The 15,515-nt window shown below is 35.8% G+C and overlaps 1 protein-coding gene across 2 annotated transcripts in view; it reads right to left on the reverse strand.

Annotated features, from left to right (window-relative positions):
* The window catches only part of LOC120092798 (probable serine protease EDA2), a 12,561-nt gene extending 771 nt beyond the window's left edge, over positions 1 to 11,790 (reverse strand). The window contains exons 1-11 of one of the 2 annotated variants that reach the window (XM_039051012.1): positions 11,474 to 11,790; positions 10,831 to 10,956; positions 9,951 to 10,106; positions 9,474 to 9,653; positions 9,209 to 9,325; positions 9,062 to 9,115; positions 8,903 to 8,974; positions 7,805 to 8,010; positions 7,604 to 7,698; positions 7,241 to 7,315; positions 6,843 to 6,926 (exon numbers count right to left, since the gene is read on the reverse strand). In XM_039051012.1, coding sequence (XP_038906940.1) covers positions 6,843 to 6,926; positions 7,241 to 7,315; positions 7,604 to 7,698; positions 7,805 to 8,010; positions 8,903 to 8,974; positions 9,062 to 9,115; positions 9,209 to 9,325; positions 9,474 to 9,653; positions 9,951 to 10,106; positions 10,831 to 10,956; positions 11,474 to 11,740 — 1,432 coding nt within the window. In that variant the 5' untranslated portion in view covers positions 11,741 to 11,790. The remainder of the gene's footprint in view (positions 1 to 6,842; positions 6,927 to 7,240; positions 7,316 to 7,603; positions 7,699 to 7,804; positions 8,011 to 8,902; positions 8,975 to 9,061; positions 9,116 to 9,208; positions 9,326 to 9,473; positions 9,654 to 9,950; positions 10,107 to 10,830; positions 10,957 to 11,473) is intronic. The other variant, XM_039051005.1, reaches the window with a different exon arrangement.
* Between the last annotated feature and the right edge of the window lie 3,725 nt (positions 11,791 to 15,515).

A 15,515-nucleotide genomic window follows, 5' to 3' on the forward strand; every position in this document is an offset into this window, starting at 1 on the left:
CTTTGAAACATGAAACCTCACTAAGGACTAAACCTCATTAGGGTCCTTGTCCAACTCTCTAAACACCCTATTGTTTCCCTCCCCCCAAATGTCCCACAACACAACCCACACCCTAGTAGACCACAACAAACGACCTTTCTCTTAGAAAGGCTGATGGAGGAAGAATTCCCCTATAAAATATATAAAGTAATAAATATATGGTTTAAGTATTTTGGTCCTTATAGTTTCACAATGCTCATTCTAGTTCCTACACTTTTAACTTTTGTTCATTTTAGTACTTAGACTTTCAAAATGTCCATTTTGGTCCATGTACTTTCTAAAAGGTAATCACTTTGGCCCTTCACTTTCGTTTGCATCTCTTTTCTTTCCATCAAACTTTTAGCATGACACTTCATTCACTAAATTTAACTTTAGCTATAAATTTGTATTAAAGGGTTTCAATTGTGTATAAATTTTGTGTTCACATTTTGCAAGAGAGAGAAAATTTATCACTTTCTAAATATAAAAGGAACACTTTCTAAATATCAAATTTGAAGTTATAGGAATTAAAATGATGAAAAGTTTGAAAATATAATAATCAAAACGAACATTTTGAAAATATAGGGACCAAAATGAATCGAAACTGAAAATAGAGAGACCAAAATAGTACGTAACCCAAAGTATATTGTTTCATTACTTATCTGCTCAAGTTCTCAGGGGTGATTTAAAGTGATCTTAAAGAAGAGATCCATTTCTACAATGTCATTTGCATCTAAATTGATATTAATGGATTGCATGAAACAAGAGGAGGAGAAAAGTAGTATGTGTTAGCCAAGCCAAACAACTGGACATTACAAAAAGTCAATATCCTTCATTTCTCTCTGTGGAAAAAGCCAAAGAGGTGATATTACTTGAAAGAGCAAGTGTTGGCTGATTTATAAACAAGGATGTAAAGGATGGACTGCTTCAGAAAGATAAAAGATCGCGAAACTTCATCCAAGATCAAATAATGGGTGAAAACGCATTTTTAAGGTGAATTACAGGGTTCACAATTGAACCGAAAGTTCGAAACCCAAAATTTCTTATGAACAATCATTTGATTGATTTAGTATCGTCAATCTGACTTTGGACTAATGGCCTCATCTTCCTCCTCCCTCCAAAGGGTTGGACTTTGGAGGTCTATGTGAGATTAAGATTGACTTCCATAAATCTCAATGCTCGATCAAAATTGTTGAAATTAGGGTTTTGTACTCTAGGAGCATTTTTGTCTTTTTCATTGTACCCTAGGGTTTCCCTTTTTTCTATTTAAGCCGGTGGTCTCAATGTATTCTGTGTATCAGTCTTCTAATAAGAATCCTTTTATCTCGTAGTTTTTTCTCCCTGATTAGGGTTTTCCATGTAAAATCTTGGTGTGCTATTTTTCTTTCTCTACTCTATTTTTCATCATGGTATCAGAGCATAGAGATGAAACCCTGACCACCATTGAGGAAAATCCAATAGGAGAATCTCAAACCAATAACCCAGATATAACTAGTATTATCCAAAAAGCCATTGACAGATATTTTCAGACTCTTCTTCTCCACTTTCAGTGTGATGATCGCTCAACCTATTCCGACCAACCAATCTGAGCCAACCAGCCAATCCGAGCCAACCAGCCAACCACAACCAGATCCAGCCGCCAGACGTGATCAGACCAGTCGCGACAAGATGACGCCATGATAGGCGCTACCCAGTCGCGATCAGCGCCCAGGTCTTCGTGCCTGTCGCCGTCCCAGGTCTTCGACGCCCAGGCCTTCACTCCTTAGCTGTCGCAGTCTCAGTCGTCGGCGCTGCCCAGTTCCTCGAACCATGCCCAATTTACCTCTCAGCCGAATCACACCCAGCAGATTTGTGGGTTTCTCTCAGCCGAATATGAGCAATAGATTGGGGCAGTTTTCGCCGGTCATGGGTGAGTTTGGAGGGGGGAGATTCTTCATCATACCACTAAGACCAAGGGAGTATAATCCAGGATCAAGTTTCTCAGTTGTAGCTGCAGATTAAACGACAGAACGAGATGTTCTAGCAGCAGATAGTTGCTATTGGGGAAGCCCTAGGATCGACATCCAATGTCCAACCAGATCTAAACCGATATCCTGAAAATTCGATAACTTCATTCCCTACTTACTCCTCAAATTTATGTTCGGGAGCTATAGGCAACTCTTCTAGCTTTATTATAGGAGAAAAGTTGAATGGTGATAATTACTTCTCTTGGTCCCAATCCATTAAAATGGCCCTTGAGGGTAATTTGGATATCTGACAGGTGAAATACCAAAACCAAGGACAAGTGATCCCCAAGAGCGAATTTGGAAAGGAGAAGATTCTTTGTTGAGATCAATTTTGATTGGAAGTATGGAACCTCAGGTTGGAAAACCCTTATCATATGTAGCCACAGCCCGTGATATTTGGGAGGCAGCCCAAAAACTCTACTCCAGGAGACAGAATGCCTTTCATTTATATACCCTACGTAAGCAGGTCCATGAATGCAAACAGGGAACAATGGACGTTACTGCTTACTTTAACAAATTGGCTCTCTTGTGGCAAGAGATGGATTTGTGCCGTGAAATGATTTGGAACTATCCTTGTGGAGGAGTTTTACATTATCAGTCTAAGGAAACTGACCGTGTGTATGACTTTCTTGTCGGACTCAACTCTAAATTTGATACTGTGTGAAGTCGTATATTGGAGACCAGACCTATACCATCCCTAATGGAAGTCTGTTCGGTAGTTCACCTGGAGGAAGATAGGTCGAAGGCCATGAACAGTACATCTGTAACACCAACAGATTCCGCTGCTTTCAAAACATCAGGCCCTGTCCAAGATAAATAGAACAGTAAATCGCCCCCAGTATGTGAACATTGCAAGAAATCCTGGCACACGAAAGATCAGTGCTGGAAACTTCACGGCCGACCGCCAAATGGTAAGAAACGACAACTAAGCCAGGCTCTTGAAGGTGAATCTATTACTAGAGATACTCAGCCTCAGAATCAGGAAACCACTCAGAGCACTACTACTACAATTGGAATAAGTGCAATCGCTCAATCAGGTACTTTCCACTCCTTTGGCCTTGTGAGTATAACTGGTAATAAACCATGGATATTAGATTTAGGAGCCACAGACCACTTAACTGGCTCCTCTGATCAATTTTTGTCTTATCAACCTGGTGCTGAAAATGAAAGGATCAGAATTGCAGATGGGTCCTTTGCCCTCGTTGCTGGAAAAGGACGGGTGTCGCCCTTTGCAAGCTTAATTCTCCAAGATGTGTTGCATGTGCCAAAAGTTTCTTACAATCTGTTATCTATTAGTAAAATTACAAGGGATTTGAAGTGTCGTGTTACCTTCTCACCTGATGCTGTTGTTTTTCAGGATCTGAACTCGGGAATGACGATTGGCACTGCTCGACATGACAGGGGACTCTATTCCCTTATTGAATAAGCATCCTTTAGGATATGTGATAGGACTAGTTTGTTTTCTTCTCATTTTTCTGTTTCTGAAATTGATTATATGTTATGGCACTATCGCCTAGGCCATCCTAATTTCCAGTATATGAATTATTTGTTTCCTCATCTTTTTCACAATATTAATATTTCTAAGTTGAAATGCGATGTGTGTGTCCAGGCCAAACAGCCTCGTGTTTCTTTCACGTCTCAGCCTTATAAGCCCTCTAAACCATTCACCCTGTTCCATAGCGATGTTTGGGGTCCATCACCTGTTACTACCATAACTGGGAAGCGTTGGTTTGTAACCTTTATTGACGATCATACTAGACTAATCTGGGTCTTTCTTCTGACAGACAAATCCGAAGTTACTTCGGTCTTCCAACAATTCTACAATTCTATAGAAACCCAGTTCAATGCCAAAATCGCTATTCTCTGGAGTGATAATGGTCAAGAATACCTTAATAACGCCTTACGAGAATTCCTAATTTCAAAAGGAGTTGTCCATCAGAATTCCTGTGCGTACCTCAACAAAATGAAGTGGTCAAACGGAAAAACCGTCACCTAGTCGAAGTTGTTCAATCTCTTATGTTATCAACTTCCCTTCCTTCTTATTTGTGGGGTGATGCTATCTTGACAGCAGCTTATCTAATAAATCGCATGTCATCCCAGGTTCTAAAGTCCCAAACCCCCTTAGATTTCTTCAAAGAATCCTACCCAAATATCAGACTTCTTTCTGATGTACCCCTTTGTGTCTTTGGTTGTGTGGTGTTTGTCCATACTCATGGCCCTAACCGTGCCAAGTTTACCCCTCGGGCTCAAAAATGTGTCTTTGTGGGGTACCTACTACATCAACGTGGGTACAAGTGTTATCATCCCTCTTCCAGAAAATACTTTGTCTTTATGGATGTGACATTCTTTGAAGATCATCCATTCTTTCCCAATGGTTATCTTCAGGGGAGCATACTAGTGAAGAAACCAATTGGGGTCCGAGGCTATCTCTCTTACCTGAACCCATCCTTGATATTAGTGTCAGTACTAATGAACCTATCCTCCCAACCAAACAAATCTCTTGGATCACATACTATAGGAAGAATCTCAGGAACACCTGTTATCTCTCCGGCTCCAGTCCATGAGTCAGAACAGAGATCAATTCCAGGTACTAATAGTCTTATCCAAGATCATGATAATAAATGTGATAAAACTGATGCTTGTATTGAAAATGTTGAGAGCAAAAGCAGGGAAGATAATGACAGCAAAGATGTAATCAAGGTCGATGATGGTGTAGAGACAGATGATTGTGAGACTCTTGAGAACATGGTTGAACCTGGAAAAGAAGCGTCTCTTACTCCCGCTGAAACAGCCATTGAAAGTGGGAAAATAACAGAACGGGAGGGTGAGTGCAGTATGTCAGAAGAAAGTAAAGACAGAGATGAATCCTTTGATCTTCCGATTGCCCTAAGGAAAGGTATTAGATCATGTACAAAATATCCGCTGCAGAGTTACTTGTCCTATAGTAATCTGTCTCCTGAGTTCAAGGCTCTCACTACAAATCTACACAGTGATGATACCAAACAGTATACACACAGCATTAGAAAGCCCTGAATGGAAAGCCACGGTCATGGAAGAAATGAGGGCTCTCAAGAAAAATCATACATGGGACCAACTCAATCTTCCAAGTGGTCATAAAGCAGTCGGATGTAAATGGGTGTTCACAATAAAGTATAGACCCGATGGAATAGTTGATAGATACAAAGCCAGATTAGTTGCCAGGGGATTTACTCAGACTTTAGGGGTTAATTATTCCGAGACTTTTTCGCCGGTCGCAAAGCTAAATATAGTTCGGGTCCTCCTTTCTGTTGCAGTTAATAAGGATTGGCCTCTTCACCAGCTTGATGTGAAGAATGCCTTTCTCAACAGAGAGTTGGAGGAAGAAGTCTACATGAGTCCTCCCCCAGGATTCGAGAAACAGTTTAATCACCGAGTTTGCAAATTAAAGAAGTCCTTATATGGGTTAAAACAGTCCCCAAGGGCTTGGTTTGGTAGGTTTACTATGTTTGTAAAGTCGCAAGGGTATAAACAAGGTCATTCTGATCATACTCTTTTCACTAAAAGGTCAATATCCGGGAAGATCGCAGTTTTGATTGTTTATGTTGATGATATTGTTATTTCAGACGATGATACCTCATAGATTGATCGATTGAAGGGAAATATGGCTGCGGAATTCGAAATCAAGGACCTTGGAAAACAAAGATACTTCCTTAGAATGGAAGTAGCTCGATCGAAAGAAGGAATTTCAGTTTCCTAACGGAAGTATACTCTGGACTTGCTTAAGGAAACAGGTATGACAGGTTGCAAACCAGTTGACACTCCTATAGAAGCAAATGCAAAGTTAAGTAATATGAGTAAAGGTGTTCCAGTTAGCAAAGAAAGATATCAGCGACTTGTTGGGAAACTAATCTCTCTCTCATACTAGGCCCGACATCTCATATGCAGTGAGTATGGTAAGTCAGTTCATGCAGTCTCCATACGAAGAACATATGAGGGCAGTGGAGCGCATTTTGAGATATTTGAAAACCTCTCCAGGGAAAGGCTTGATGTTCAGGAAAACTGAAAGGCGATGCATCGAAGCTTACATCGATGCTGATTGGGCAGGATCTGTAGTAAACAGAAAATCGACATCAGGATATTGTACCTTTGTGTGGGGTAACCTTGTGTTACATGGAGAAGCAAAAAACAAGATGTTGTTGCCAGAAATAGTGTCGAGGCTAAGTACAAGGCCATGAGTCTGGGAATCTGTGAAGTGATTTGGCTTGAAAAAGTTTTAAGAGACCTTGATCAAGAGCATACCGGTCCAATGAAACTCTACTGTGATAATAAAGCTGCAATAAGTATATTAAATAACCCAATTCAACATGACAGAACAAAGCATGTGGAGATTGATCGACATTTCATCAAGGAAAGACTTGATAGTGGAAACATTTGTGTTCCTTATATTCCTTCCAATCAACAGATTGCATATGTCCTAACAAAGGGACTGCCCAAACAGTTGTTTGACGCATGTGTGAGCAAGTTGGGTCTTATTGACATCTACGCCCCAACTTGAGGGGAGTGTTGAAATTAGGGTTTTTTTACTCTATGGGCATTTTTGTCTTTTTCATTGTACCCTAGGGTTTCCCTTTTTTCTATTTAAGCTGGTGGTCTCAATGTATTCTGTGTATCAGTCTTCTAATAAGAATCCTTTTATCCCGTGGTTTTTTCTCCCTAATTAGAGTTTTCCACGTAAAATCTTGGTGTGCTATTTTTCTTTCTCTACCCTGTTTTTCATCAAAAATCAATATAATAATTTGTATGCGGAAGAAAGGGTAAATTGGTAGGACCCTTACATACCTTCAATATTTAGATGAGCTTGAGGGCATCCTCGCAAATCAGTTCCATGGCCACAGTTGTGACATGTTATGAGGTACGATGGCACTGAGTTTTAAACAGAGAAAAAAATAAATAAGACAGAGAAAAGGAAGAGGAGTTGTAAATAACATCGTGAATGAATGTCCTATATAAATTCAATAACAGGACGGCTTTAAATTACAGTAGAAATTACTTTATGTAAATTTTGGTTGACGGAATTTAATAAAATCAATGAAAATCCTTGATGCAGTAAAAACTCTTCCAGGCAAACCAACAGGCAATCAAGAGTGATTAACCTGGCTTAAGATCACTTCAAGGCTGGGAAGTTCACATACGCGAGAGGAATGAATACAGAATCGAGAAAATAATTCAAAACTCACTCTCTGGAGATGATATTTGCTTGGATGCATGGCGCCAAGGATCTTGTGAACCATTTGTAAAAACTATTTTTGAACCTGCAAAAGCAATTTCTGTTTTCATGAGACATGTAAAATAAGACTTGAAAACATTGCGATTGCCTGTAATTATGGCTAAACAAGGAGTTGGTAACTGAAAGGCTCGGCATATCCACATTTTAAAATCTTTACATAGTGTGTCAAACTGGCCAAAGAGAGCTTTGAATTTCATTAGTAAAAATAGTAAGAAAGGTTAAAGTGACTGACTTCTCAAACTAAAAGCATAGAGCATTTATAATGAACTAAAGTGAAGTGTAGAAGTAGCAGAAAAGAAGACCGCGTATGCACCTGCAATTTTTGTGCCTCCATAATAAATATTTGTGGTGTCTACATCCGGATAGATGCCCTCTCCAAAAACGTTCTTACAGAGATCTAGATGATATCTGTCATTACGTGAGCTTAATAAATCACAACCAAAGAAACATGGGAATAGGATAAAGAATCACTGATCAAAGCATGGAATCTGTGAAGTGGAGACTGGAAGAATACTTTGCATCCACTTTGGAGGAGCGCATGCTATCATTTGCTGGGGCAACCTGGAAATATGCAACTTCAGTACAAACTTGAAACCACCACAACCGGTCCGCGCTATATTCACCTGGCGTAGTGTTTTTTAAATGTTTCTGATTGTAAGTCTGGACATTAGTGCCAAAACTTCCAATGAAATAATCTTTAACATATTTGGCATAGGCATCCTGCAGGAGAAAGTAGGTGGCATTCAAAGACTGAGATATCTAATAAAGTCGTATGCACTAACTTGCATGTTATGAACAGAGAAGAAACCTGAAGACTATCCTTAAAAATGGGTCCTTTTAAGGATATTGGCAATATAGATAGGAGGTCGGGAATCGTTTTTTTTTTTTTTGCATGGATTGATTTTTTTATTTATTGAACGATAACTTGTTTGACATCTTTGCCCAACATTTTTGTTAAACCATCAGGCAACAATTTTCTTAATAAATATAGACCACCCAAATTTGGCGCCTACGCTTGGAACAGAGTTTGAAATGGATGTTTGGGGAATATGAAGGATTAAACTGAAGAAACTATCATTAACTTTCACGTGAAAAGTTTGCATGTTGGAGAAGAAATGAAGGGAACAAAACTCTTTTTGATTGCACCTTCATGGCTATCCAATGCTCTAAGTATGGAACGAGAGGAAAATAATACAATTTGATGAGACAGAGAGGGTGGAACATAAGTTTTCGGAGTGGTATGAGGTCCACTTTCTAGCGCCATTTTGTGCCTTGACCTTATGAAAAGTTCATTGCATTACTTGATTCTTCACATAGAATTGGATGTTTAACAACTGCACTTCATAAAGGAGAGGCATAAACACAACTTCTGAGGGAAACGTAAGAGGATAAATTTTAGGATGGCTAAAAGTTCAGTTCCTGGCTTCTTTTTTAGGCTTATTACATTTTGGGGATCTAATCACTGCACTTCAACACCTCTAGAATTTCTCATCCAGTTCCTCCTGCCCATCCTAATTTTCTAAAATGTAATAGATTTCCTCCATTTTTATGGGGTAACAAAAAAAGATTATAAACAAATAAAGGTAAGAGCTGAGAAGAAAGACATGAATACCACTAAGTCATTTCCCGCATTCTTTGCTTGAACAAGAGGAGAGCACAATGTATCTGGATTTCCATATTGAAACTGCAGAATTTTAACAAATAAGATAACCAATACTGAAAGTTAAAAAAAGCCCTTACAGAAAGAAAGGTTATCCAAGACTGAAATTACCGCTATGACAGCTGCATCTGCCAGTAAATAAAAGAAATCTCCATCTATTTCCAGCTGTAAACACAGGCTAGATATCAGCAGACAGTAGCCAAATAAGAGCATAGCAATTACAGTGTCCTATTATAGATGATTAAATGGAAAGTCAACCTCTCCCGCGCCAAACAATGCCTTCACTTCTTTTTTGTTCGTTGCAAATCCTTGTTCAACAAGTCGATTGGTTTCTTGTAAAGCAGCCTTGCACTCTGGACCAGCAGACTCACCAATCTACATAAAAAAGACTACTCAGGATATGGTCCAAAGGAGCACGTTAAAAAAAAGTTTGAGAGACTAGATGTTATTCTTGCACAGAATCTGAAAGTGATTGAATCAAATAGTGAAATGCAAATAACTAATAACATTATATTTAAATCACCTGTTGGTCAAATTCAGTAAAGTTATAGACAGCAAGAACAACCGCAGAACTTGCAAGACTGCCGCATGTTAAATGAGGGAACTTAAGTCGAAACCACGCACTAAGAGCTCCAGGATATGAGACGCCAAAAAAGAACCACGGGTTTTCACCCTTTTTGTTCAGTTTCAGATTTAATGAATCCTGCAAGTAGATCACCAACAGACGGCATCAACATATATACAATTTGAGAAAAAACAAGTCAAGCCTATTCTTAATAACAAAAAGGTAAATCATTGAACATACATGTGGGCTAAAAACCACTAGGCTAGTAAAGTCACAGAGAAGTGTGAAAATCCAATATCATGTTTCTTTCCTTTTCAAAAGAAAAAATAATACCACTTTATATTACAAGTCAATTGACAAATGCAAACAAATGAGTTATGTGAATCTGCTTTAACTTCTAATTGATGAGATAGTTATAAATTGGATAATAATTACCTGGTAGTACTGGCGGAAAACAGCCAAATCAAACAAAGCTTGCTTGGACGAAAGATATCTCAAGTTATTTGTCGTCAATGACTTGAAAGGGGAACTCTTCCCATAGTAGCGATGCTCAAGAGAAACAATAGCTGCTCCAAACTTCTTTGCCAAAACCTGCATAGCATAAATGAGCATGAAAAAAGAAACGACCTCTTCAAATAACCAAAGAAACTTGAGAAGATGATAGATTTATCTCTCGCTCTTCTCTCACTCACTGAGTCACTCTCTCTTACTCTTCTCTATCTATTTATCCATCTATCTACATGCAAGCAATCCTCAAATTTTGATGAACAACGCCCTCCTTTCTCTAACATATTTCTACAAGCATTTACCACTTGCTAATTTTGAACAAAACTTGCATAAAAGCATTACTATAATCTTCATGGACAATACCCATCTTTCTTAGATACATTTTTACAAATATCCACCACTGTCATAATGGCGAACAAAACATGCAAGCAAGAACTCCAAAAATCTAGATAGACAACACCCTCCTTTCTCATATACATTTTTACAAACTTTCACCACTTGTACTTCTGAACTGGAAGTGGTTAAATATGCATTTTGCTTTCCTTGCATTGTAAATAAACAGGCCCTAAAACCAAAGGGTATCTTAAATATGTTAAGACAAAATGCAGAACAAAATCACCAGAATGCAAAGCAAATTCTATAACACTCTGCCCTGACTCATAAATAATCGAGCTTCTAGAATACTCTCCAACTAAACTGGAGTACTCCAATAATCAATGTAAACCACCCAAGTTTCCCCTCATATTATCATTCCAACACACTAAAAACACATCCCTTCAGAAATGATTGAAGATATTGTTGAACGTACACCAAGGTAATCATTGCTTATCCCACTGCAGGGGCCTTCACCACAGATTTTTAAAAATATCGGTCCATCTGGAATCCGAAAGTAGTCAAGGAACTCATAATAGCGCTGCTGAAACTTATCATGGTTCTGCATATATTAGCACCCAAGAGTGAGCAGAATTGCATTACATCGAACTAATGTGTATCAGATTCACATATACAAGAAATTCTAAAAGAATTTGATGAAAAATTACTACGTTTGTATAGTATCTGTGAACTCATATACTCAATACAGTTGAACTCATTTATAACATTACTTGGTGGGGAGGTAAGATAGAAACAAATCAAACTTCATCTTCATCCCAATAAATTATCATAGATATTCTTCAGACCGACCAAGACATACAAAGATTGAAAAGTATGTTCCTTATAGGTCAAAACTAGCGGAGTCACTTATTTAAGCTCAAGTAAATATTAAATTCCTCAAGTTCAATCAGTCAGAAGATATTTCAAACAAACCCGAAGAAATGGAAAACTAAGAGTCAAGCTAAGTAGTAGATGCAATTCACCGAACAGTTATCCCAGAATCAAATTCAGCATCCTGATTAATTGTGACTAAGCCAATTGAAATCCAATTAAGACGTAAAAGAGTGTGCAATTTTTACATAAGGAGAGAAGTGATCGAGAGTCTGGTTAAACCAAAGCTCCGTCCGGGTTAAGAACGAGCTGTTTGAAGACAACCGATGGAGTACAGTGCGAGGCGTAACGTGGCCGGTTATGAACGGCGGAGAGGACAACGCCACCACCAACACCACCAACCAGATTCGAGTAGCTGTCAGAATCTTCTCCATTCTTGATGGTATCAACGCCAATCCGAACTGAATCAACAAATTGTAAGCTTGTCTTCCAGAAATGCGTATATATTCATTCATTCATGTGCACCGACCTTTTTTCATCTTCTTTTTTCCCCTGAATAACTTTTTTTTTTCGATTGGATAATTACTTGTTAGTATATTTAAATAGGCCAATAGTTTCTTTTAATGTTTTTTAGGACTTCAAATTTCATAATTAAATAGGCCACATAGGATAATTATTTTTTAATGTTTTTAAATTTGATAAGTGATCTTTATTTTGATTAGATCATCAATAAGAAGATTGTAAAGGTTTGTAAATCTAAAGTTAGTGCATCGTTAAATTGTTGTTTAATAGCATATTTGATGCCAACAACATGAGCATAGTTTAAATATTTACTATTATCTTATTTCCTTTCAAAAGATCAAAAAATTAATTCTCTACTCTACCCTACATGTTATCGAATTAATAATAGTAATAATAACATAATTTGCTTAAAAGATACTTAAACATGTTATTAGATATTCACATGGTCAATTTGAGCACATCAGACATATGGTCTTAATTCAAGATATGAGAGGTTTGAATCTCTCTATCCTTGCTCCATCCTTACTTCATCCGTTTGAACTAAATGAATTTTTGCTGAAAATTTTAAAGGGTATTTAGCTCATCAATATGAGTTGAGTTGGTATGATATACAAACTCAATCATACCAACTCAATGTTTGGCCTACCAAATTTAAATGTTGGTGGGAGTTGAGTTGGTATATTTTTCTAACTCACCTCTGGCTTTATCCATCGATTGTCAGCAACTATCGTTGTCACACTCCGGAAACCAATTCTGGGCTCCAACAACCACCTTTGATGACAATTATGGTGACCAACTCCGACAACCACCTCCACGCGACCAACTCCACCAACCAATTTTGGGCCCCGGCAATCATCTTCGATGATAACTCCGGTGACCCAACTCTGACGACCACCTTTGCGCGACTAACTTCGACGAACAATTTCATGCTCCAGTACTTTCGACAACAAACTCTGATGACCAACTCTAACAACCACATTCGTAGGCTCCGACTGCAAACTCCAATGAAAATTACCTTTGATGATCAACTTTGATGACCACCTTCGAACGAGCAACTCTGATAACCAACTCCAAGCTTTGACAACCACCTTCAATGACAAATTCTAACAACCAACTCCAGTACCAGCTTCATGCAACCAACTTCTGGCATTGACAACTACCTCCGGCTACAAATTCCAATAAAAATTATCTTTGATAATCAACTTCGAAAACCACTTCCGACTATTATAAGACTGATGACAATTAAAGTTTGTTTTAGGGTTATTAATTATATAAATAATAGTATTTTGTCATAAATAATCAAACAATTTAAAAAAAAAAAAGTTTTGTTTGATACCCTTTTGACTTTTATTTTTCCAATTATTGAAAAGTGTATTTGTTTTCTCACATTTTTTTTACAATAGTTCTTATGAAGGTAAATATTTAAATTCTTAGTCAAATTTAAAAAAAAATAATAATAATAAATAAATAAAGTCAATAACTACTTTTTCTAATTTCTAAAAATCGGTTTTGCTTTTGAAATTTGAATGAGAATTCAAATGCATTAAAAAAAAAAAAAAAGTAAAAACCATAATAAAAAATAGTAAGTAAATTATTATACGTTTAAACTGAAAACTAAAATTAAAATCGTTATTGAAGAGGGCATTAATAATTTCGAACCATAAAACAAAAACAAAATAAAAAAACAAAACTTTTTCTCCCTAAACTCTCAGCTTCCCATTAAAATTTTATAATCTAATACTTAAATTTTCTGCATAATAATTTTCCCAAATACTTTGTTTGTCCCTAAGTTTGAAGGCTAATTTTTATTTAGTCTCTAAATTTCAAAATGTTGCACATTTATTTCTTAAGTTTTGATTTTGGTTTCAATTTAGTCCTTACGTTTTAAAATGTTACAATTTTTCTCTTTAAGATTTGAGTTTTGTTTCAATTTGGTATCTAGAATTTAAGATTTTATATTTTTAACCTCGATTTTTCATTAAGTATTCCTCCCAATTGTTGACTTCAATATTAAATAACTAATTTAAAATAATTATAAAGTGAAAAGTTTTAAATTTAAATTTAAAAGTGATAGAAAATAAATTAATTATAATTATTCTATTTGTTTTAAATTCATTGACATACATTATTATTAAAGGCACAAAGTGAGAATTTAGTGAAAAAATAAAGTTAAAAAATGTAAATCCTAAAACTTAAATGACCAAATTGAAACAAAATTCAATGTCAAAGATAAAATTGTAACATTTTAAAGCTTAGAGGCTAAATAAAAACCGAGCTAAAAACTTAGATTCTAAATGTTTAACTATTTGAGACCTAGGACCAAATAGAAACTATATCCAAAACTTAGAGATAAAATTTGTAACATTTTTATACCTATGGACCAAATAGAAACTATATCCGAAACTTAGGGATAAAATATGCAACTTTTTGAAACCTATGAATCATAGAAACTAGATCTAAAACTTAAGAACTAAAAAGTTAGGATATTTGTAATATATAGTAGAATAAGAGAAAAATCTAAAAATATATTACATCTTTAAAATATTTGCAAATATGAATGAGTTGACGGGTGAATCTTTGATTTTTTTTTTTTTAATTTCCAATTTTGTCCTCTTTTGTCTTATCTTGTTGTACACCTTCTTTTTTTAGTCTTTTTATTTTCTTTCTTTTCTTCAATTTTTGTTTCTTCCCTCCCTTTTTTCATTTTCTTTTCTTTCTCCGTTTTTGCTTCTTCCCTCTTTTTTATTCTTTCCTTTATCCGATTTTTTGCTTTTTTTCCTTTATTTTTTATTTTCTTTCATTTTCTTCTTTTTCATTTCTTTTTTTTTTCTTTCTTCGGTTTTTATTTATTCCTTTTTTATTTTTATTTTCTTCTTCGATTTTTGCTTATTCCTTTTTTTATTTTTATTTTCTTTTCTTTCTCCGATTTTTGCTTCTTCCCTTTTCTTTTTTTATTATTTTCTTTTCTTTTCTTTCTTTGATTTTTTGCTTCTTCCCTTTCTTTTTTCTTTTTTTAATTTTTCTTTCATTTCTCCGATTTTTGCTTCTTTTTTTCTATTTAATTTTCTTTCATTTCTTTAGTTTTTGCTTCTTCTCTTTCTCTTATTTTTAAAATTTTTCTCTCCTTTATTTGAATGTTTTCTTCTTCTTTTTTTTTTTTTACAAGAATTATGAGGCTGAGTTTCGTACCTAAGACTTAAAGTACTTAATTCATAAATGACTTAACACCAACAAGTCAATCATCAAGTTTGATTATTATAACAAATAATAAATATAAGGGATAGTTGCAGATATAGACATTAGACCCAAAGTATTAGCAGATATAACATATTATAAAAAAAATTGCAAATATGACCAAATTTAAATAGTCTAACCGTGATAGACCATATTATTGGTAGGAGCCTATCAATGATAGACCATATCACTGGTAAGAGTCTATCAACTATAGAAGTCTATCGCTGTCTATATTTGCAACTTTTTTAAAATGATATTATACATTTGGTTATTATTCTTTAAAATGCTATCAATTGCAATTACCCTAAATATAAATAGCAAATGAAAGTCTATTAGTGATAGCCACTAATATTTTCTATCAATGATAGCTTAGTCTTTGATTATATTTTCATTGTTAATAGTCACTTATAGAAATCTATCATTGATGGCCAACTTAGTGAATTTAATTAATAAAGTTGAATCTCGAACTAAAATGTAAATGAAATGCCTAGAAGTTATCACTAATAGCATGTTTATCAGAGATAGAAGCTATCA

The sequence above is a fragment of the Benincasa hispida genome, chromosome 1 (genome assembly GCF_009727055.1).
Source record: "Benincasa hispida cultivar B227 chromosome 1, ASM972705v1, whole genome shotgun sequence".
Lineage (NCBI taxonomy): Eukaryota > Viridiplantae > Streptophyta > Magnoliopsida > Cucurbitales > Cucurbitaceae > Benincasa > Benincasa hispida.